Source organism: Bombus pyrosoma, linkage group LG4 (assembly GCF_014825855.1).
Source record: "Bombus pyrosoma isolate SC7728 linkage group LG4, ASM1482585v1, whole genome shotgun sequence".
NCBI lineage: Eukaryota > Metazoa > Arthropoda > Insecta > Hymenoptera > Apidae > Bombus > Bombus pyrosoma.
This window is the reverse complement of record NC_057773.1, coordinates 9,059,721-9,086,018: the sequence shown is the minus strand read 5'-3', so window position 1 is coordinate 9,086,018 and position 26,298 is coordinate 9,059,721. Positions and strand designations below refer to the sequence as shown.

The following is a 26,298-nucleotide window of genomic DNA, read 5'->3' as shown; positions in this document are numbered from 1 at the left end:
AGCAACTGAGCCACTCATATATCACGCAGTAAAACAAAGGAGACATTAAATCATCGCGTTAAATCAGCGGCAATAGTTGGCGCGATTTAAAACTTTCAATTAAAAGGCGAGAGAAAGAGTGAGGGTATCGAGGGACGAATTAGCGGGAATTTATTTTTCCATTGAATCTAGAAAGAAGAATGGAGGTTTGCCTAATTACGGCAGAGAAGTTTACCTCAAACTGGTTCGCGGTGGACGGAGTGGATGATCAGGTTCGGTCGGAGAAAGCGCGGAGACAGGAGTTTGCGCGAGATCTCTGTACAATCGAAGTCTCACAGTCGGGCCACATTGTCGCAGCAATTGGACGGCCTCTTCGTGGCTCATGGGAGACAACGGTGCACCGTCCACGGCGACTATTTTGTCTCCAGGTCGAATTCTGCCGTCGCTTAACGCCGGCTCCCGCACTAATGCCCTCACGTAATGACCCAGAGCGCTGCTGTCTGCCTTCCTCAGAGTGAAACCCAGACTTCCACCGACCTTTGTCATTTCTATGTCGAATTCCTGCCAGAGAGATTGCGAAAGAGAGTTTAGACCACTTAATCTCCATGACGCATTATCCAGGGTTACCGCTTCCTTTCGCGTAAATGAAAGTCGTGAGTATGGAAATTTGGGAACGTGGGTATCGTTGGTGTGAAAGCTAGAGAATGTTTGAACGTCTTCAGAGGACCACTATTTGTCGTACATTGCATGGAACTGAGAGGATCATAGAATTTATGGATTTAAATGCGTTAAATCTTTTGATAGTACGTTTATACGACTAGAAAAATTTGATACCGTGGCGATGAAATGCGTAGAATTTGATAAAAAGAAAGCTTCATTTGAAAATAAAGATATTGACGTGTAACGTGTGTATCGACATGCAAAATTCTGCAAAATAGAAATTGCAGAATTTCTAAATCTAATATATAAAGTCATTTGCAAATTAATGGTATATGTACATATCAGGCATATGTATATGTATACAATTAATTTTCAATTTTCTCCAGGTCTATATAAACATTTTTAATAAAACATGCAAACTAACTTTTAGTTATTTGAGATAAACTTGGATGTAATAAAAGTGTTTTAAAGTTTCTTTTTCATTAAATTCAGAAGGCAATAAAAAAACTATGAATAAATTGCTTTACAGTCTGATTTTTATACGCTTCGTATCCATTAATATGTTCAATGTACAAACACGATGGGTTTGTTATAGATGCATTCGAAACCGTGTATACTAGGGGAAATACCGAAATCTAAATTGTAAACGAACTTCGATCAAATTTCGTATTCCTCTTGGGACTTCCTACATGTAACAGTAACAGACAGTATATTCATTGAACATATTGTCCGATAGAGCCAACGGATTAAAAATGTATTTTCAATTTACCAGTTATAGCCGATATTGTGTAAGCAATGGTCATAAAGGAGCATGTACATAGTTTATAATTAACCTATTGTTTCTAATTTCAACGAATCGAAACTACCGCAATAAGATAACTTCGAGCAACTCGAAAATTTTACTTTGGTATTAAAAAAAAAGAAAGTAAATAAATTATTTTGCTAGTTGAAGTGAATCTAAAATTGATCATCATCATCCTCGTTAATGCCAATAATGGTAGTATCTCGATATTGATAACGCTATCGTATTTCACTTTCGATCTTTCGATTAGCGGCCAAAGGGATGGAAAATCGAGGAATTCAGTGATTCAGTGATGCAGGAAATTCGGCTATCTAGCGGATCGCAACAAGGAAGGATTCTTGATAAGAGTTACTTACGCCGCAGGGTTCGATTTGAAGAGGTGGCAGGGGGTTGAGTATTCGCAATGGTGGTGGTGGCTCGCGCCTTGCCGGGGGTGGCGGCGGTGCACCCGGTGGTGTGACACTCGTATCACCCGGAAGTCGACACACCACCAACTCGACGGTATTGGGTGTCGTTCGTAGAACTTCGAGGGCCTCCTGCAACAAGTCGCATCGAGAGGAGATTAAAAATTTTATCGGAACTGATATGTACCAGTCTGTAACATGAACGATTCAAAGAATAGCATTCGTGTGTTTAATCATTTAGTATCGATTCAAGCATCAGTAAACCGAATTTTATGAGAATTCTTTTCGTTACAACAATTATAATTTCATGCCTCGTAACTGTTTTAGAACGTTTATATATAGAATACTTGTTTGTAAAATATTCTTGAAATCCCGAACATTTAGTTTCCTTTCTGCAATTCCAAACGAAGAAATTTCTAAAAAAAAAAAAAAGAAACAAGAAGAGCGTATGAAAGTAGACAAAAAATGAAAAGTTCAAAATCTTTCTAAAGAATTGCACAAACTCATAAACATCGAGTTCTATTACGACACAGTTTCTATATCGCGTTCTTCATCGTGCAAAGTTCAAATCGTTTACACTTTACGCTATTCAATTTGCAACGTAGTTACTGAATTTATACATAAAATTCGCAGATTAACGATTAATGCGTTATCTCATAAGAGAAGGTAGGAGGAGCAACGTACAATATAAACTAATATTACACCTTGATTCTCGAGGGACAAACGGGCAACTGCACACAAGATAGCGTCGATCTTTGCTCCGAGTTCCGGATGTAGCTACATTATGCTAATCAAATGCAAATCTCTAAGAGCTACGAGAAGACAAGCCCGTAGCTTCCATCTAAAGCTGTAGTAATCGCTATTTTGTCGCAGCCAGCTCATCGCGTTAAGCGTGATGGACCAAGACTAAGGAAAAAGGTTTGCGGTCACGGACGAAAGTTACTCCCGCGTATAAACGAACCAGAATCCTGTAACATTGAATCGTTTAGGTTCGAATAATTTGATATTATTTATTAAAAAACTGTTTGCAAGAAGTAATATTACTTAGAAGTACTATTAAGCGATATTTCAGAAGAAATTTTAAACGTCACACCTCTTTTCTTATTTTCCTTTATTCTACTATTTTCGTAATTTTCATTTTGCAATTATACTTTATTAGATTATGTGTTATTTTCAATCGTGGAAAATACTCTTATATTATTTGTTTTCTAACACAGCAGCAGATATTTCTAATCACCGACTAGTCGTAAGTGTACGAGTATTTATATTCTATCTGCTTGTTATTAATTTTCAAGAAGACTTTTACAATTTTTTGGGGAATTTTCAAATAATTCATTTTTGTGTTATATCGATTATTATATGCATTTAACTATCGTATTATGTATTTTACCTTGCTTCTTCGAATACACTGGTCGTACTGAATCTTTTACATTTCACATTGAATTTTTTATGTTATTATTAAAAAGAAAAATTACAAACTCATTGGTATTTATTAAAATCGTTGTTATTACTAAATACTGTTGATATTTTATTAGCTATTCGATATCATCGTTATTACTAAAATTACATTATTAAAAATATTAAATATTACTGAAAACAGAATAATAAATATTTTACGCTTACATAGTTAGTGAGGCCGGTTAAAGGAATTCCATTGGCAGCCAGAAGTATATCGCCAGGTTGAAGTTTGTTGGATAAGGCTGCCGGTTGTTGAGGAAATAGTCTTTTTACCCTAACAGGGCCGGCAGTCCCACCACCGGAAACGCTCAAGCCAAGTCCTCTGCTGCTTTTCTGCAACGTCACTCGGAACGTACTCTCTGAAAATCATACAAAATGCCCTCAATTTTAAAGCAACTACTTTAAAAGCGAAGTTTTCTCCCTTTTAAGCTTCTGAAGAGAAAGTCCACTTCGTACTACCTGAAAGATAACGAAGTTATAATTGCTGTTTCTCTAACTATCGATTTCAAGGAATTTATAATATAAGAGTTAGCGCATTACAAATGAATATGCTTTTCTCTAATTAGTGAATCATTGATTTTTTTCAAAGAGAGTTGTGTACTTCATCGGAGAACAAATTAGAAACAAAGTATTCTATGATTCTTGACCGCGTCTAATTAGAAATTTTACGAAACAAGCGTCTCAGAAACGTCATTTCGAGTATACGATATAAATTTTGATAAATGCGATGGTTCATTTTGTTTAATACATATGCACGTTACCTATATATTAAATGTATGTATACGTATTGTATATGATAAAATTATTTCTACAACTGCGATTCCATTTGATTCTAAATTTTCTAATTGAAATCGAAAGGCAAATTTTCAAATTCGACTATTAAAAATTCTTGTTTCGATCTTGTTGATCGGAAATATAGAAATTAGTCGTTTCACGAGCTAAAGTTCAATAAGTAACAGAATATTCATGAAGTATAACTATGAAATAATATTTTAATAATCTAAGTTCTCTCGTATAATATTTCCATTTATGAATTTTTTTTTTTAAGATACTAATCTAATAAAAAATGTTCGTTATCGATTAGTACCTTCATTACTAATCATTCTACGACGTAGGCTGGGCGTGTGTCTTTCTTTAAAATCAATTTCACCTCGGACAAATACACCAGAAGCTTCGATCGAGCGGTTTGTTTCGCACTATTTCGACCAGTTTATTTCCATCGAATGGGTACAAAGAGAGCACAAAAAAAGAGAATGGATCGTTCGTTTACACTGCAAAGACAGAGCACGCCGTCCGTAAATATTTATACCACGAAGAAAGAAGGAGCACACGGTTTTTTTTTACCAGAACGTGCACCATTCCCGAAATTGTAGTCGGCTTGTAATTTACGATACCCCGCTACTCTGACGCATGACCTAATATTTGGAATTGGGCTAGGACTCGAACAATTACTTTGTACCCCTCTGTTATGTGCAGTGTCGCTGCATCAGCTGCATATTTCAGTTGTTACAGTAACTTTCGCGGGGCGTAACGTCATCCCGTTGGTCATAATTTCAAGCGATCCAGCGGTTTACGAGAAAAGCGTGTTTACGAGATGCGTGTAAATGCGCGAACAGAAGCCTTGACAATTCGAAACATCGCTTGAATTTTTTGAAAATTTACGGAGAAACACTGACTTTCTACGATATATTTATTGTTGCTATTTTAGTTTTCATAATTGTAAATATCATACTCGGATATGCAGATGAAACAGAATTTCAGATTTAGAATGAAAAGTGCTAATACGATGTCGTAACAAATGTAAAGTTTACAGTCTTTGGAAGGCGATCGACCATTTAAAAAATTTCAGGAATTTTGGGATTTAGCGAAAAGGAAAATATTTAAACGTGCAAACACTTGCAAATACTTTCGCGAATACTGTTTTCGAACTTGTATATGTACGCATGTGACGTCTGGAGAACGTCGAGAAAGTTTTAAAAAACGCTGTTTATCTTCCAAATGCCGTGATTTTTCGACGTGTTTCAGTATCTTTAATATAACGTTTATGGAATACTTCACTTTCACAGCTTCTAATATACAATGCACAATTATTTATCGAGCAACTTGATTCTATATAATTCGATTATTCGAATTTATATTTTCTGCTTACGGTTGATCGTTTAAATCTATAACCAACATTTTTGATATACTTTTAAACAATTATAGTTAAAATTACACGACGAATACAAAAGCACGTATAATTGTACAATAATATTCTCATTTCAATCAAAATCAACGTCAATTTTGCCAAAAGACATCTACATGTATTTCCAGCACATAATTATAAAAAAAGGGGTTATCATCGAAATCTATCATTTTGACGTTTTTGATAACTCAAGCATCTTGATGTTTTAATATTTTTATTATAAATCGTCCGAACATATTGAAGCTACAATTTATTTGAAATTCCTTCTTCTTGCATGTAGATGATAGGTGATGACAGAACAAAATTCAATGGACTGTATTGGCCAGTGAAATTCGTATTTTGGGAAAACATTTCACGTTCATCAGCTTAATGTCTCTCCCAAACAATTAAGCTCCATTCATTTCTATAATTACATTCTCATAAACGTCCATTAATCTTTCTAAAAGGCGAACTAAAACCAAACCTCGTTGAAATTGACCACAGTTTCTCTGTGATCTCTGTACCAACTCTTTTTGCCCCCTCGTCTCCCTTCCTTTTTTGTCATGCGGTCGTGGACTTAGTATGGACGAGCACTAGTTCGAAATGACTCGCCTTTTACCGGATATTGACCCGATCCGGACGACATATCGCGCGTATTGTTCACTTTGTTCGCCATTCAGATCGACTCCTCTCAACGGGTAATTTACGTTTGTCACGTTATTGTCCGGGATCGCGCAGTGTCGATCTGTCCAAAAGTGCTGGCCATTGTTGGGATCGTTTCGAAATCGTGGATATCCTGAACGAGTTGGCTGATCATCCTCTAAACGTTCCGGCAAGTTTAAGAATCGATATCCGAACGATTTACGGCTGCCATGTGTCATTATCAGCGGTTAACTGGACCAGAGTGAGCGAAAATTCGAATACGAGGCATTTCGAACATTCGATCGCGTCCCGAGAAGATGGTGAAATTAGAATGTCGAATTTTCTAATTTGTAGAATTTTAAATATGTAATGCAGAAGCTATTAATCTAAAATAATTGTGATTATCGTTAATTACTAAGGTATATAATTATTAGTCTGGTGCGTACAAATGTCGTTTCCTTTCAAACGAAACTTTAACTTACAGTACGATACAATATGTCGTAGATCTCTTGCGGTATATTTAGTCAATCAATTGTCAAGATTGTGAAAATATGTAAAAACATCAAAAAGTACATAAACATAAATCATATTTGCTGGTAGATCGTGCTCTAATATCATTTCCTCCTTCATGAAACATTCTGATTGAACGTTACAATTGCTACAATTTTTAAAACAAACCAATCCTATCTAAAATCTATAAAACTAATCTCAATCAAACTTGTTAGTAACCTCTTAATGATAATTTCCTAATAGCAATTGTATTTGATAATGTTTATGCGACTGTAAACAGTCAATCAAGCAGAAAAAGAATTTAAAATTCGCAAGTTGCAACGATAACTTTGTGAAAGCAAGAAGCGAGCGGAGATTTCGGAATTTGATTGCTTTCGTTCTTTTATGAATAATACATTAAATCAAATGTTACCTACTGCAGTAAGAAATGCAATTTCAATAATGGTACACGGTTGTTCGTAAATTTAACAAATTTGCCGGAATATACTCGGGCAGGAAATCCTTGAGCGTGAAGAATCTGCACGTAATATCAAATTGCGTTTTATTCCGCTGAATTATCTCATTTTAATACCGTGGATTTTCGTAGTTTCAGAATTTCGAGCGAAATGTTCGTTTTATCGTTGGTTAGATTGTTTGGAAGTAATAGAGTGGATGGTTTTGTCGGCGTTTGATAAACGCCTCGTAAAATTTAAGCGTGGTATTCCGCACGGTGCAGTGTTATTGCTGCTAATATCGTTGCTGATGCATCTCCACGCTCAAAAATAAACTTACTTACGTGATGACATAGCGTGTGCTATATAATTATTATCACTTATTAAATATGTAAATTATGTGGCATTAGTTTGCCATTGATAAAATTACCGGAAACTTGATCAAATTCTGCTTGGAATAGATCCTTGTGATAGATAGTGAGCTTTGTAAATAAAATTCAGATAAAGCGTAGAAATGGCATGATAATGAGAAAATATTTGTTCTGGAAATTTATTCTTTGGCCGTCTGAAAATTAAACATTTTTATGAATTAATAATTTTATTCCACGTAACTAGTGGCATACTTTCTATGAAATGTAAATATTTCTACGATAAAACAAATATTTTATAAAATATATAGTTTCTGTATATTGCAATTAGCTTGTGACAAATTCTAATCTAATTTAGTCTCTGTAAAATTGCAAAGAATATGTCCGTAATAGGAATTTTTAAATAATCGTAACACTTTTGCAAATTGATAATTGACGTACGTTTCTATAATATGAATAAAATAGTATAATGTATAATATACTATTTCAGACATCGACTGTTATTATAAAAAGCATATCGATTACTATTTTAGAATTAAAAATATTTCTTTATTACTTTTTATAAATACTTCTCTTTGCTATTTTTGAGGAAGATATAATTTAAAATAACAATTTCTTTTTTTTTTTTTTTTGGTTACTATTCAACGTTCTGAGGAATATTAATGCTTCACACTTTAGCAAAATTTGTCCCAGAATGAAAAACTTCTAATGTTCGTTCATGTTTAAAAGGACACTGTGTAATATTAATGGAATGAAAACGAATGAAGAGACGCATGAGCCGAGTTCAAGAAGATTAATGTTCTTTTTTCTCATCACTTCTGAATTTATTATTCTTGGTAACCAGACTTAATAATTCTTAATGAATTTTCTGTTGAAGAATTCCCTAAACTTTGTTAGGACAATCGAAAATTTTCGAAAGAAATAGTTTGGATACTTTTAATTAGTTCAATCTTTTCGTTTCGTTATAATAGCACGAGTGGACAATAACATGACTTACGATATTATTAGGCAATCTTTATTGTTATGAAAATATCGTTCAAAGATAGTCTAATTCGCAAAAATTATCTTTAGTAAACTAATTATGAATTCTAAAAAGTTATGGTATATTCTGATACTTCAAAATTTACTAGGAACTTTTACTATATCATACGATTATAGTTTTCGTAGACCTAAAAATTTTGTAATGAAACTCTATATTTTATTATAGTAATATTTAAACATCTGTATGATAATTACATAAAGTTTAAAATTAAGGAAGAATACGTGTTCGAGTTTTATCAGTATTATGTAAAATTTTATTTTCATTCTTATTTTAGAATTTTATTTTTATGAAGAATATATTTTCAATTATTAGTTAATTTACGTATATATATGTATATTTCGCGAATAAATTTTATTATTAAAAATGCCATTTTAACACTGCACGAAATTTATACAGAAATTACAAATTAAACAAAATAATTCTTCTTTTCTTCTCTTATTCATACACGTAATTCATACACATCGTAAAATCTCATAATATTTGTTACTTTACATTCGTGAAATTAAATCTACATCTTTTGCTTTGTCAATTACTACGTCAATTATTTAATAATTTTTTATTTAAATTCGAGAATGTTATTGTACATATTAATTAAGGATATTTACAAAACGATTTAACGATTTTCCGTATAAAAATGATTTTATGGAAAACGCAAAGGTCCCTTTATAACTATTAATATTAATATATTGTTTTTTAAAAGTTATGATCAATGGCCTAATATTTTCTGTAACTTGTGATCTATAGGAAGCAAGTGACCACAGTAAAGCGCCCAATCTCATCGATCTGAAAATATGCAAATGGCTCCCGTGGAACGTATGTAATCGCCAAATTACTAATTCAAGCAAGCTCTCCAAATTCTGCTAGAGCACATCTACTAATTTAGGCAATCCTATCTGTAGTTAAAGAGAAATCCAAGGCTCAACCGTTAAATAGAAAAGCTCTCAGAAGCGAAATACCAGGGAGTATCTGCTGAGAATTTATGATCCATGGATTGGAGAACGGTTAATAGTTATGGTTGGACGTATAATTTAATTTTCATTCGTCCTTTGATGAGGAGAATCCTCAAGTAACCGTTCGCCAATCTCATTGTTTCTGGCTTTCCCTTTGTCCGTCAATCAATCAACTTTAATTAGGTAATTAACGTCGTTGCTTTCTTTCATTATTTTTCACAAAATAATTAAATTAAATAGTTAAATAGAACACAACGAAGTGAAACGATTGAAATAGAAAACTATGAATCACATACGTGTATACAATCGCTCGAAATCTCTTTTGGATATAAAAATAGAATTGACAAATAATGGTTACTTTTGAAATTGTACTGACAGATATGCGATGAAATATTGACAGCTGCAAGAGCGAGACAAGTTATGGCAACGAGTTGCATCGCTATTGTTTGTTTCTAACGAGGTTCTACTATGCTTTAAAATACCATTTTCGGGTGAAAATGCGCTTGACTGAAAGCGAGAAAATTCACTAATATATGCACACAACGAGAATGTTCGTACCGAAGCATTTATTCATCGAAGATGAGAACGTGTTTTATTATGCTGCATGAAAAATCAACTCTCCGAGCATTAACGGATTATTTTAGCGAAAAATCGATGTACGCGTTTGCCGTGAAATCTAAGGTTGTTCTTCGTAATATTTATTAATTCATATGTTCCTTATGCATAAATAATATGTGGCCTGTGTCAACGTTTCTCCATAGAAATTCAGATTAAAAATGAACAAAATATCATTTTCAGTTAAAACTGGTTTCTTATTTCATGTTTTCTTGGTCATAGTGGAACTCACTCGGTTATTAAACCAGGAATATTTGATCAAATCTTTTAAATTTCGTCTCCCATAGGGCTCTTTGCATGTCTAATAATCATTTCAGCTGCTCTAGGATCAACCTCACATGATTTTTCCCACGATAACGTGGATAAGATTTACTTTGTTAGAAAATTCCCTCTTTTTCCGTTAATCCGCCTTTGTATATCGATTTGTTCCGCTCACTCATCCTTTGTTATCGATCGTCATAATACTATCTGGAATTTTACGTTTTAACAGAACCAACATTCCATTTTATTCTTTTTTATATTACACTTAATTTTAAAATACGCGATGGAGTAATATATATCATTTTAAACAAGCGTTTTCCTAGTATTCTAAATAATATATTGTTTTATACAACACATTATCTCATATAGTTGTAATATTACTAAACATCGTATTTAAAAATTCTTTGCATTTAACTTGACAACTTGTATTACTTACAATTTTTAGGCTTCTATCGTGCAATGCCAAATTATTTGCACCAACAACTTGAGAGATTGAAGACTTTAGAGCCTCTAAACGAAGAGATAAAATGGTCTGAGCGATGACAGCTACGCAAATCAATTTATACCGTCTACGTGTTATAACACGACAATTTACAATATTTTAATTCCATTAGAGAATAAAATATTTTCTTTTGTCAACAAATACTCATTCTCATGAAAAACGGAATCTCATCACGTAAGAAATACAATAAACTGTCTTAAAGAGACAAATATATATTTCAAAATACAACTCATTTAAACTCGACATCATCGCTAATGACCTTACGGTCGATGCGACGCAAAACCCAGAAGAAGAAGAAGAAGAAGAAGAAGAAGAAGAAAAAGAAGAAGAAGAAGTAGAAGAAGAAGACGACGACGACGACGATGAAAAAGAAGAGGAACAAGACAATAGAATTTCTCAAACAAACGACTCTCATAAATAAAATTTAAGATGCTAAAGATGTCGTTAATAATCATAGGCACTTGATGCGATATTAAATTCACACACGCGCACACACACAAAAAATATCTTTCCTACAATATATTTCATTTCACTTTCTTTAAAAAGAAGCATCTGTTCTGCTTTTTCCATATCAATCATATTCAACATTCACCAGTCAGTAAGCAAGAATAACCCCGAACGTAAGCTCCCTGGTGAATTCATTTCTCCTCCAGCGACTAATTACTCAAAGTATAGGCTAACCGCGGCGCGACACAAGGAGAACGATCGCTCTCGTATTTCCTGTGATTTCAAGTGTTGGTAATATCCGAGGTAGGTCTGCTTGAACCCTGGCAAAGTGGTCCCGGTTATTAGCTGTTCGCTTTGATATCACGTTGGATCTGACTTCCACCCGGCAGACGTTTCGATTTAACCGAGATTAGATCTCTTGATCCTATTTGCAGCCCGTAGATACGGCCGCTGATGACGCGAGGATCCGATAGGACTATGCGTGAGCGCGTTTTAGTCGGCGATCAACGACAATTAATCAAGATTTGATTAAAATGGTTTGCGTTCTACGTAGATCTTGCTGTTTGCTTTTCGTCTCACCAGCAAAACAGATCATGCTATCCGTATGTCTGTTCCTTAGTTTCCACAGTTTGACAGCTACTAGTTACATGTAGTCGCAACACTGAGCAGACTAAATGGTGTCATAGAATCAACTGGTTTCGTGGGATCATTACACCTGTTGTGACGATCGATTGTAAACGTTGACTGTTTCTACGGTTGAATAGGTTCGTGATTTTGTTACAGGATACGTTTGAGACGCGTATACCCTTGTGTATCAAGCCTGTGTTACCAAAATTATCGTTTTATTTGATTTGCGGGCTGAACGTGTACCTTTCCACCCTCTTCGTAACTTTAGAGATATTGTTTATCAGAATATTAAAGTATCAAGAGATATTGAAGCGTCGAGGATATTTGGCTTCCACCACGTCAATTACACATATTTTTCGCCTTATTAGGTTTGTCCATTTTTAGCTACTTTATGTTGAAAAATTGAAACTTGAGCTTTCTGAATTCTATATTATCACACAGGATGCAATTAAACATTTATCTCAATTTTGGCACAAACAGGAACGTATCCCACTCCAGTTTATCAAAATACATTCTCATCAAACTGCATCGAACGGAGCTATAATAATTGTTACGCGTTTTCTTAACGAGATATCGTCAATAAAAGTGACTCGTAAAGGTCCTTCTAACTACAGACGAGGATGGTTTTATTACATTTTCACGAGTTGTCGAACAACTCGCGAGACGTTCCTCCGTAATAAGAAGATATTGCATTGCACGAGATTGTCATCTCCACATCGAAAGTTGGCGTGGAGCATTCGGCCAGAATTCGTAACGATAAGGTCGTTGTTGCTTTTGCGGTTCCGGAAACGAAGATGCATGTCTCGTGTCGGCCCTCGTGCACGAATTTATCTCGGTAGCGATTTATTACGTAATCCTCGGTCGCACTTGCTTATCGTGACGAAACTGGAACGGGACGTTTTTCTATTTATCAGCCGGACAACAGATTCAGCCGAATGGACGATCGTAAATATCGAGAGAACGCCAGAAACCACCGAGTTATTTTCAAAGTAATTTCGAATATCAGGATGGTCCGCGAATGCCCCGCCGGTGCCATATAATTTACGATGCACTGACACAGTAGATCGACAAAGTAATCAAAGCTGAATGACCATATTCTGCACTTGGTAGTATTATTCTGCGAGTACAATCGTGGGGTTGGTTTATTGCGTTTGATGTTTAGCGTGGACAGGAATTTATGAAACTACGTGCACGCGCATTTTCCGGTAGATTTTTGTTTCCGATAGACGAGCAAATTTACGATAGGAAAAGTATTTCATATTTTCGGTAAACATCGTGGAATGGTTGTGCGTGGTAAAAAAATGTCAAATAATTGAGAAAATAAGTGATTAAATTATCAAAGAATACTACGAAAGAAATTATAATCGACGTATAAATTATGCCAATAGCTTGAAATAGGAATAAATTATATTGCTTGGATGTATTTTTTATCGTCTACACAGAAAGCTGTAGATAAAGAGTAAAAGAATAACACGAGGAGATGTGTGAAACGTGACTGAAATGAAAATATCTTAGGTAAATGAAAGCGAAGAGAGTGAAAAATTAATGAAAGCAAGTCACAGCAGCGTAATAAGCCCTTCTGTTAAAATTTCTGCCGATTAAACGTAGATGACATAAAAAGCGCAGTCGTTTGAACGCAATCGTACGATCTTATAAATCGCCTGTAAAAAAGTTAACAAAATTCTACTTGAAAAATATGAATGTAGATACGAATATCGGTATGACCAGTTAAATTATCGCGCTAATTAAATACCCCTTTAAAATACGTTCTTTAATAAATTTTTCATATCGCCTTATTTTTATCCCGCGAGAATCTATGCAAATTTATATAAAACGCTTCGTTTGTCAAATATTGCGCCCAAAGGAATCTGGAAATTTAAAATGTAAAAACCGTGTATATACAGATTTTCTACATAATACAATCGCATCTCTCCATTTATTCGAGGATTCAATCGTAAGCCTGTCAATTCTTTCAACTGTTGTCTCGATCGCAAACTTTTCTCTTCATAAAGATCTCTTTCTCAAAATAAGTAGCCAACGAAACTAGTCGCTCTACGTAATTTCATCTGGTCGATACATTACGTCACACAACAAGAAACTGTTATTAAAGTGGTGAGATGGTTTTTCTGTGAAAGTCGGTTCACTCGTTCGAAAGTCTGAGCTATGAAAGAGGACGGTACAACGGGGGTGTCGAAGTTCGATAACACGGCTCTCCCTGTAACTAGGTTATGAATTGCTCGGTGAGAACCGGTCGTTTATTTGAAACATTGGTTGCCCGCTTTATTTGATGTGCGATATTAATATTTCGATATTTAAATAATTTACATTTTATCAATTTTGTATAATATCAAGTCGATGAAAGCTATGCAAATATGATATGATATATCAAGGCGTATCAAACAAAGATATGATAAGCTACTATGTCATGTCAAGATACGAGTCGTTTTTCTTTTTTTATTTGAAGATTGTATAGACTGTGTAGTTAGATTAATTTCTATGGGAAATTTATATATTAGAAGATCAATATATAAAGGATACTTGAGACACGTATCTTGAAAGAATATATTGCATATAAAAGACGATGGAGATGAATTCTCAGATGCCAGAAATTTTAGGCGTAAGAAATTATAATCCGAATGTTTCGCTACATTTAACAATCAACTAAATTAAACAGGTAATCAACAACAGTACGGATTCGAATTTATAATTTTAAATTGTTTAATTCTTATTTTATTATTTAACACAGATGATTACGTTAATGCCAATGCGGAAATATTAATTAACACAGTTACGATAATAAAATAAATCTTAATATTCAAATTATCAATTCAAAGTTAATGAAATTAGTAAAACAATTTTTCCTCGCCTTAATTTATACGATTCTAAATATTCCGCGTGACGATTTTCATTTGCGATAAACGCTTCTTGAGATCAAGGTAATACCAAGCCCGACGAATTTTTTCACGGGAGAAGATAATCCAGCATCTTATGGAAAAATGGATCTAGATTAAACGAGCTTCAATTTTCCAGTTTCCTGATTATTCGAATCTTCGCCACTCGCGAATTAAATTAACTGTCACATTAAGAAGTCCATCTGAAATTACCTCTACCCGGTAGATTTTTCTTAAACACGTATATAGTTCTGTATATCTCGCGAAAACGCGAGCAACGAGCAGTAAAAATCGTGCAATGGCTCGTGTTACGAAAGCATAAACGATTTCGTATATCTATCTTGACCGTCTTTATTTCGTTCTACTTTCCACCCCCTCGTGCCTGTTCGGCGCAGTAAAACAGCGGAAAAAATTTCGCTGAAACGAGCTAAAAAGGGTCGTCGACCGACATTTGGTTCACTAAACCATCGATCCGATACCGATAACACATCGCCAACGCCGTAAGTAAGTAGGTATCACGCTCAAGTCGGTGATTAATGATGCACGATTCTTAAGGGATCATTCGACTTGCGATCTAAGGGAATTTACTGCGCGCGGCAAATGACACGGAAGTATGTGTTTCGCCAGGAATGCATAGGGTACTTCATAACGCGTGACACAGACTTTAGATTTTTCAAATATATTTTTCACTGCGCATTTTTCTTCGTGTTATAAGATCACCTACGAATAACGTGATAAATTGTAGATTATTGATTTTTTAATTGTAGGCTACAGGTGAAAACATGGCAATTCATATTCTATTTCATTTTAATGCCCCTTTCTTGTATAGAAGTGCAATTTTGAAATTAAATATGTTATTGACCAATTCTAAAAACTATCTTAATTTAATCAGTATATTTGTCACTCTCTTGAACATTAAAAAAATATGAATAATATTAATTACATGCAGACTAATACTAATTAAACAAGTTAAACTGACATAACGGCTAAACTAATACTATTCCTTTCTCACAAAATATTATAATCTTATTATCGATTTTCATCGTCGAAAATTATCTTTTTATTTGGTTTCAAAGTCGACTGTCTTCTCCCAACCTTTTTCAAATTTCCAAAATATCGCTCGCTGTACTTTCAAAATAGACGTACTGCTTGCCTTAATAATTATGTTCCTGGTTTCCACAAAACTTTAACTTATCAATTATTTTGAAAAACTTACATCTTTCATATCTAACAGGTTGTTTTCATCCTTAGTTATACCCAAAATCGGGAAATCAAGAAAACCACGCTCCTTTACACCGATTGACAGCATATCCTCTGCGTTAAAGTTGCGCTCTTATTAAAAATAGAATATACGATTTCCCCCTATGCTCTTCGATTTATAGTATCATCATCTTCGACTATGGGTTCTAGCGATTTGATTATCTTTGACTGGATCTTGTCACTAATTTAGAAAATGCGAATATTTTCATACTCTCTCATATTGTGCGATTTCTTCCCCATTTTACGTCATGATTTATACGTGTAACTCATGAATGATCGATCGAGTGTACGATCGGTTATCAATTTCGTAATGATAACGTGGCGGCGAGCTTGCGTACGCATCGCGTATTTATGATTAATGATAGCCTTTTCTTTGTGTAATTAATCAAATCCATTAAGCTGGCAACGATACTTGAAAAACCAATAGAGCGGGAATTTTTATTACACGGATCATCGTTCAAAGTCAACTTTTTCGTGTAATTAACTTCAACTTCGGGCTCCATTGTGTACGTACATATCCGCGATGCGAAAGAATCGACTAATTCTCGGGTGGCACAGTTCAGTTTCAAAGCTTAGAAGGGCACGTTTTCTTCATAAAATTGCTCTGACATTTAATACTTCTCTCTTATAAAACTGCACTATTATGTCTAGCTTTTTTATCTTTCCTCTTTTCTTTCAAAACATTATTGAAACGAAAGAAGGCAGGAGCGAGGGACTAAGTGGGAAGCTTCAAAATCTTTTACAAATTTTAGCTTCTATTTATGAAATTTTGTATGAGTTTCTAATTTACGATATAATACTAACTATAAGAGTCTGTATAATCGAGTATTCTGCACAGCTACTCCACAAAGGGTTAAAGAAGAGCATTAGAAACAATTAACAACAATAATTAACATATAAATATCTTTTCTAACAATAATTCCTTGCACCTTTGTTCTACAAGAGAATCGAAAAACTTTCATTTCTAGGAAATTCTAAACTTTCCTAAAACCTACTTGCAGGCATAGCTATCAATTTCCTAAAAAAGAAGATTAAAAATTTCCTCCAAATTACTTGCAAGCAAATCTACAAATTTCCTAAAGATCCCAAAAATATTCTAAGAGTTATTTCTGCACAAGGCTAAAAATTTCCACAAAATTTACTGCAAACAGATCTAAAAATTTCCTAAAAAAAAAATTATAACTTCCAGAGAGACTTCGAAATATCTCAAAAAAAAAAAAAAAAAAAGGGAAAAGAAAAAACGGAAGAACTTCCCCCGAAATCACGAACGTATTAATACGTATCATCGTCAACTTCAGCCGTTTTCCTAATTTTCCGTAGCGACTCGATCGTTCAATCATCCGTTTCCTGCAGCAAGCCACAACCTTCCTGGAAAAGTGGAGGCAAGCAAGTGGAATTTCACGGAACGGACGAAAAGGGCATTAAGGCATGATAACGCGATCGCCATTACTCCGGCTATGAATTACCCCCTGGTGGTAGAGGGTGGGATGCGCGCTGTACCTGGAACCCTGTCGCGGCTGGCCGGACGTCCGTTTGGCTATTCCGTCGACGTAGGATCCTGATAACAACCTGCTCGGAATTAGCAGTGTGGCGTGGCCCGTGGTGCACGCCACCACGGCCTCCAACCTCCGAAATTCCTCTACAACGTACGTATCTACACTCGCTGAGGGTAAATTAGTCTGCTAGTAGAATAGTAAAATTATTTATGCCCATCTCGCTTGTTACGATTGGTCGACCACGCTGCCTAGAAACAGAAGTTCGCCTGGTGATTTAGAGGATGTACGTCAATGTAGGTGCATATCAGGGGTCGTTAATCGACGAAGGCTTTCTTCAGGAAGGAACTCGTGCAGTGGCGAATTATTCTCTATGGCTTCCTTTCTTTTCCTTTTTTGTCTTCTTTTCTCGTTTACTTTGTAGACGAATTTACGTGGAAGAACGTGTGCTCCAGTGGTTAAAGAACTGTGGAATATCATGCAAGCATTGTATCGCAATTTTTAACGTAGTGAGCGCGAAATATCATGTTTCTTGTGGATGGTTTAAGTGAATTGCTGGGGGAATAGATTTGATGGTGATGTTCATATGCTTATGAAGTATATTGATACTTTTATGAATTTTTACTATTATCCTTAATGAAGATTCTTTGTCTTTGTACGTTCTTTAAAGAAAATTAAGTTTATTTGTTCCTTTCCAGGACTAGGCATATCGGTGAAATGGGACAGTAATTTACGTAACATTTACGTTGACCACGAAGATCCAAGATAGATGCATTTTATACGTTTGTTAACTGCAATATCTCGCAATAATTCACACGCAGATCCGTATTTTATTCTTGTACCGGTGAAATATATGCAATTCGTGCTGAATTTAGTTTCTGTGGTACCGAACATGTTTTCGATTTATAAGTTTACATTTTATAGAACTGCAGCATTTCATGATCTGAGATTATAAATTAGAGTATTTTGAGGTTTCTGACATGCAATGCGGCCGTTGACCGAAAATTATAGATAAGCACGCATTAAGGTACCAGAATCATGTTCGGCTTGAATTCATTCGTGCCATCCATAAATAAATAACATATTATTCCGGTAAATAAATTCCTTTCAGTCGAAAGTATGATAGTTATCATTAACTGGCTTTCGCTTAATAGTAACTTGCTCGTATGAAAAACTTGCAAATTTTTCAACATTATTTCACTTTCAGAAGAATAAGATTTTTTTTAGAGGAAGAAGTATTATACACATGTGGCACATAGTACAGAGAAGATCGAAGATATTTGTTATCGAAATTATTGGCAATCACGGTTACGGTAACTGACTTTGACCAATATGCATGGGCAAAGTTTCAAAATTCTCTCTACCTTGCTATTTCTCACATACGCTACAGAGGTCGTGAGTCGGAAGTTATAGTTAATTGGGGGCAGAAACTCGAAGAACAGGTCGAGGATAGAAACGATTATTCTCGATTCTGCTACCAAGTTCATCGAGCCTTTGCATCCCTTCGCGATCTTTCCTGAGATAGCCAACCGGAAGTTTGAAGGGAGCACGAGACTAAAGGTAAGAATATTTCCATAAACGTTCTACAAAGATTATTCCCATTGTAGTTCCCAAATGATACGAAATTTTACGCGAAAGTAAAATAAATTTGTATTACTGCGATAAAGTTTAGGATAATAAACTACTTAAAAATTTCCAATCAATTAATTGCAGAATTTGACGAGAAGAAAATATCGGATTAAATTTGTAATTTTTAGGTATCGTATTTTAATCTTTAAATGGAAAAACGATTGACAGATACCTTCCAGAATTTTTTGAACAGATTCTACATTCGTTATTCGAACAATGTTATATTGTAAAGTAATCATGGCTTTTTTATTTACAATTTAAATATATATCAATGCAGTATTTAAAACTCCAAATTATTTGTTATTTCGTTTAAAAGGATTAATTGTTTTACACAGATTGCTTGAAAATGGTTCTGTCGATGTTCAGCCACTCCAAATTCATTATTCTTTGTAGTAACATTCATTATCGACTTCTTCACACGGCCGTTCGTCGAATGCCGATAAAAACTCGTCAGATTTCAATCAGCGAGCATTGCGAACACGAAAACCGGGAACGAAAAGAACGAAATCGATCGACTCGCATTTCTAATTCAATTATCGCGGCCGAACGATTCCTCGACTATCACTTTAGTCGAATTTAGATCTTCGCTCTCATGCTTAATTACTGACCCATTTCGTGCACGCCTTCCTACGAAGCCGTGAGTATAATTCATGCAGGGCCAATCAAACTCAGGAAATTTCTATATCCATTCGAACGTAGCCCCGTCGTAAATTATCCTGGCGATCGTACGCCGGGGAACTTACATCGCCAACAATTTAGTTCCGCTGATTGCGCCGCGTACTAGTTTTTCCCTTCGTCTTCTTCATCTTCTTTTTTCCCTCGTTTTTCATATTTCCTGTTCACAGCGGCGATATTACTTTGTGCACTGAACACGTGTTCGTTCGCGACACGCGATGACAAGCGAGACGAATTCCAGAAGGAAGGAAAACTACTTTAAACTAGGCGAACGCCGACAACAAGTATGAGTTAGTACACTTTTAGCCAGATTTTTACGCTTTACATTTGAGGGCAAAACAACCAAACAAAAAAGTGGAAAAACATGCGCACCATTTTTAGGGTAAACCGATGATTCTAGATTATAACGATTCTAGAATGCATTAAGATACAGTGATTCCATCAGATAAGTGTGACTTTAATTTTTCATAGTCTTTATATAATGTTTCAATATTTCCTAACCGAGCTACATATGTATATTGTACATTTTACTATGTGTTTATCATTTCTTTATTTTCTTATTATTATTTGTTATATTTACATTTAAAAAGAGGGGTTTCTTTCTTTCTTTTTTTTTTGTAGCAAAGGAACAAAAGATGTAACGTTACAGTGATGTAAATATTTCCATTGTTACAATACACGGCAAAAGAACTTGTCAATATTTTACCAATTTACGGTATCGTTTCTAGCAACGAAAAAGTTAAAGCGCATAGTTAATTAGCGATGCAAACTGACTTTCTCTTTATCGGTTCGTTACTCATCCACGGGTTTTTCGTGTTTACTTCCTTTGAACTCACAACCAGCTTAGCTTCTATCGAAAAACTGTTAAACCTTGCCCCTCCCTTCGATTCGAAAGCGCCGCTCTCGCAACAGCTTCTAATCTGTCTTGATTCATCGATCAGTTCTACGTTTTTTTTTTCCCTTCTGATCTTTCTTTGATTTGACTCGCTTTAGCTGCGAATATTATTTACGAACACAAATAAGAGAAACTGGTTAACTTATATCTTGCTATAAAAGAAACGCGAAAGCAGAGTGTAGAAATTGAATTACACAAGCGTAATAAAATACGTATGTCGTTTTTTTTATTGCGACACGAGGCACAATAAACTTAAAGGTTAAATCGATTTGTCGAATTTGACGTAAATGCGAGGCTACCATTGACGCTTCTGCGCGAATTATAAAAACGCCATTTCTTTTAAATCTATTCGTTCTTCATTATTAACGTGTTTACGAAAAATAAAGCAAGTATAAAATATTGTCAGAAAGTCTGCGGAAAATACTAGATTAATATTTTTATGATAAATGATTTTTATGATATGTCTACTCGAATAACGTAAATTTTTTAATTCCTTTAATAAATAAAAGGAACTTATCTTTCAAGAAAATAAATTACAAAACTTGACGAGCTAAATGCCTAAACTAGTCCATTTTAAATAGATTGATAGAGTTCTTTAAGCCACAGAAAGCGGCAGTAAACCTGCAAAGCCTATAAATTTAATGAAATATGCAATTAAAATTAAAACGATGCTTAAATTATATTTATTCCGTTTGGAAGAACATGATAAACTGATCTACAGGCTCTATGGATTTATTACCTACGCACCAACTCAAATTAATTCGCAGTCAGCCCACGCATTCTATTGTACCTATACTTCCACAATCATAACGCTCAAATTCGTCATCATGTTTCTTTTAACGCAAAATTCTAATCCACCAACAGTTAAATTTCCCATATTACAAATTTTTTAATTCTAATTATTCAAGGTTTCCGATCGTAACAATCTTCGTCTAATTTTAAAAATTCCTAATCCTGAGAATCGTAGAGATTTTTATTCTCCAAATTCTAAATACATATAACTACATAGATGGACACGTTTACAAAACATTGATAATATCAAACATGCAACAAGTTATATTAGAAAAATCTCCTACTGTTAGTTATAATATATTTGTTTAGAATGAAACTGAGAATAATAGACTTATTTATTTCTTAAATTTATTCAATTTATGTATTTTTCATTACTTTAATTGTGATTTTATGATATTATATAGCAACAATAAATTGTAATACACTTATTTCTAAATTAGTACAAAAATCACAATCCAACTTATTTATTACCATATATGCGCTTTCATTAAAGTGAGATAGTTAACCATCTAGAAATCGTTATAGTTGCGTTAGAGAACCTTGTAACCTCTCTATACTGTCCCAAATGGCTATTAACCCAAACAGGATTAACGGGGACTGTCAACCAGCCGTACATACCCTTCACAATATCGTAAACGCGAATATCACTCTGCACATCCCGCAATATCCATTATCTCCAAAATTTTGTATTTCACCTATCTGTTAGTTATTATAGAGTCTCTATCTTCTCTATTTATAGGCTTGTTCTCATACGTAAAGTAGAAAACCTAGGTAAAACTGTTGTTTTATTAAATACTTCAACAAGTACTTCATACTTTTCGTGATATCTAACAAAGTATATGCTCGCAATAAATATCTTGTAACTTCTATATACACGTCTAAGGAACACAGATCTAATGTAAATAACCCAGATCGACCGATCTTGATGATAACGACTTCGTCCCAACGGAGACACTTTTCTACTGCTATTCTACTGACGAATTGTATATAGAAGAGTATATAGAAGATATATAAAAACATATAAACAAATATATACATTTTCAAACTCGTCTAATAATAATAAATAAGTAATAAATAATAATGATAACTTTATAATAACTAATGATGTGGGAATTATCTATAACGCATATAATATATTGGCAAAAACGTTCTATAACTTCTCAAATATCGCGCAAGCCACTGTATAACACTGTCAGATACGTATAGCGATTATCACTTTGGAGCACGTAAAAATTCAAAGTAACGAGATCCTAAATAGGAAAAAGACCAGCAAACACGGCGATTTTTCTTTCCTTTTTCGGTAGTTTTTCATTCCATTTCACGGTTCGCGAATAATCGCGAGCGATCAAAAACGCGCTGTCGTCCTCGCGCTGTGGCCCAGGCAAAAGCGTGCACGCGTGGAAAAATTTTAATGGAACGTTCCGTCGTTTGTCTGTCGATGCGGGATCGTGAAACGTTTTACTCGGTCGAATCGGCTGCCAGAGCGATTTATACACTTTCGTGCAACTGCCCTCCCTTATTCCTATCGGTCTGCGTTTCCCTCTCATTTCATGGCTTGTTTCACGCCCTCCGATCGGTGAATTTCAACTGAAATGCATCGATCGTCGAGGCTGGAAATATGGAAATCAAATGTTGCGTTTTCGATGCTTCGAGATACGAGAAATAAGCTTACCGGGTTCGAAACTGCGATTCGTCCAACGGTATCTTTTATTGGTTTTCTCTCCGAAGTATGTCATCCATTGATATTTTAGTATCTATTCGATAAGAGCACGAAACGTTTTGTTTTGTGGGACGAAGTTCGATCGTGTTTAACAGTATTTAAATTGAAAGCTATATTAACAACTGCACTATGAGTATACAGCTATACCATACTAAACAAACTCTATAAATTAATGAAGAATTAATAACGTGAAACAGCTCTGAATACCTCGTTATGAAATTAACAGACATTAGTATGTGCAAGTAGTTTTTATAGCCGCTGCATTTAAATTGCTCTAAATTATGTAGCAATCTAAATTAATAACCTTTCACTTCCTTTTCACCAATAATAATCCACACAAGCGTTATAATAATATGACTGTTCATGACTATTCGTGTGGTTTCATACGTAAGAAGCTAAGACCGTAAGATAAATTAGTTTCGATCATCTTTATGTATGTACATCCATCAGAATCAATATCCTGGTTATTATTCGAAGACGTATGTGTAACTATAATTGCAAATGAATTCCAAACCTACGATACCATGAGTAATAAATAGAACAACTGAATTAACTGAAGATCGCTCGATGTTTGATCGTTCTGATTTTAGCTAACCAGAAGCTTGATTGCTTCCAAGCAATCTTGATTACTCGGTGATCGTGCACCACCAACCGTTAAGCCTGATTGCTAAGAGATAAGTAGTAACTCCGCAATTCTTGTTTGTGAAACTATTGCGCTTTACTGTCGCTTCTTCACGCGTTTCTCATCCTTCTGAAACTTTCAAATTTATTAATTTCTTGTTAATCTCACATTTTGTATAATTTTACTACAGTACATTTTACTGTATATTTACATTACATTTTATTTAATATATTTTATAATCGTAATTATACATGTTTAGAATTACCTTCGTATAAAAAGTATAATTTTATAGTTTCTTTAAAAATAACTTTCGATGATAATTGTTGTTGGTTATTTGAACCAGACCGGGCTTGATTGAATGTAGTGTCACACAGATATTGAGCGTAAAGTACATCCTTGTTTACCCAAATTCCGATTCGCTTCTATTGTGTTGTAGATCTTTATGCGCCCCGAAGCATTTGCGATTCTAAACTTACGTACATGAATACGAAACACATTGAATTAGAATTGATGGCGTAATCAATTGCGAACGGTGGTGATATTTCATCGACTATCGACAACTTTCTAGCGGAAACACAATTTGCATCTCTGTGTATTTAAAGTGCACGAGTCGATATCATCATCGTGATTAACGCTAAATGAACAAAATCATACTCCTAACATGTATCTCAATCATGTGCAGTTAACTCAGGCTTAAAACTATATTTGAAGCAAGCAAACATAAATCACTTAATATTTGATAGGAGGAAGCATTTTAAAATTTCGTGCAATTCGAATTGTTAAAATTTAGCGACGAATAATAATCCTATAATTATCGTAAACAGTTATTATGTAGTTGCAATAATGCGATGGATAATTACTTAATTGTAATTAATATATCTATACGCATATTAAACATTTTCTGGTAACAATATTCCACGCATTATTCCACCATGTAAATGAAATAGCAAATAAAAGATATTAATAGGGTATCAATATCCTATTAATTATTTAATAACAATATTGGCGTATTTATGTAATTTATCGCTTGAATGTAATAATCGCTCTTGTATTTAGTTCATATATCGTACAGGCAATCTGAAAAGCTTCAAATAAACGATTTACTGTATCAGGTGGTCGGACGTTCAAATTTTTTGCAACATAAATTGTCTGTAACGCAATAAACGGAAACGTTGAACTTCTGAAAATGAATATATTTTTAGTTCGTTGTACTATGCATTTAAGCGTTGAACGGCGACAACTAGTTCATATTTTACTCATACGGTTTCATAACTGTGTTTGTATCAATATCTTGATCAGATTATACATACACATACAAATATATATATGTGTATAAAATTTCATTCTTTGAAGCAACTTCGCTATAAGGTAGAAATAAAAAGACAAGAAGCTATAGTTGGGAATTTTGCTAACAAATTATTTACATGTAACATATACATGATATTCATCTTCTTAATCCATTGCAATATCGCGCGTTTCATTTATTACCATTTACATTTACGTTTTGTTAGTATCAAATACCCTGTTATCTAAAATTCTTTTTTACTGCAAGATTCTGCTCGTTTAAATAAAGAAGAACGTCACCCATATATTAAGCGATATCACACAAAGAACAATCATTACAAAGGCTGCGTAAGAAAACAGAAATATACACGTAACGCGTTGCATATTATTTACACCGACCAAAAGCTGTTCAAACCATATAAAAAGAATAATAAAAGTATAGATATATACTCATATTTATTGGCCGTTTCTCGTTACTCTAGCAAACACAATAGATTACTCGTCGCATACATGCAATCGATTCTCTCCAGTGTATACACAATTAAGAGCCAGTATTACTTTATTATCGTTCGATGAATTACCAACAAGCATGGCGCACGAACGGAGCGTAAGTTCGTAATAAATGGAGGCGGAGGTGCGAACGAGGGCGTAAGCGATAATTAAACTGTGAGAAAGCTGTACGAAGGAAAAAATTTGATCGACCTCGATCCCGACTCTCCGGGCTTATGACGGAATTTGAAGAATGATTTTCATTACGGGAGCGCGAGAACGTGAGTCGCGAGCGCAGCGAAGGCTCTGCGCACGGCGAGGACACACACAGGATCTAAAACAATGTAGCTGACCTATGTCGGATAAATGGGTCAATGGGCGAGGGAAGAACGCGTGCAGAACGTGCAACACGCCGAACTGACCGAGTTCGCGGAGGTAAGGCGGCCCCGGGGCCGCACACGATCGATAACAAATTCTTGACTTAGAAAATTTACAATGTCAGCGCGAGGAGCCTCTTTCGCAGGTGGAGGCGTCTCGAGTGGCTAAAGGGAGCCATCGCGAGCGTAAGCTGCTCTCGTTGGACCGGTCGTCGACAGGTGTCGAGAAGATTCCTGATTCTTTGCACTTCGTTCGTCTTGTTCTATCGTACGAAATACGATACAAATGGATGTAAAAAGTATTCGTAT

At 34.7% G+C, this 26,298-nt stretch overlaps 1 protein-coding gene across 3 annotated transcripts in view; it reads right to left on the bottom strand.

Annotated features, from left to right (window-relative positions):
• Positions 1-26,298, bottom strand: part of LOC122566806 — a 230,127-nt gene that overhangs the window by 14,876 nt on the left and 188,953 nt on the right. For all 3 annotated transcript variants that reach the window (XM_043724566.1, XM_043724569.1, XM_043724568.1), the window contains 3 exons: positions 3,469-3,662; positions 1,798-1,977; positions 215-540 (listed from right to left, as the gene is read on the bottom strand). In XM_043724566.1, coding sequence (XP_043580501.1) covers positions 215-540; positions 1,798-1,977; positions 3,469-3,662 — 700 coding nt within the window. The remainder of the gene's footprint in view (positions 1-214; positions 541-1,797; positions 1,978-3,468; positions 3,663-26,298) is intronic.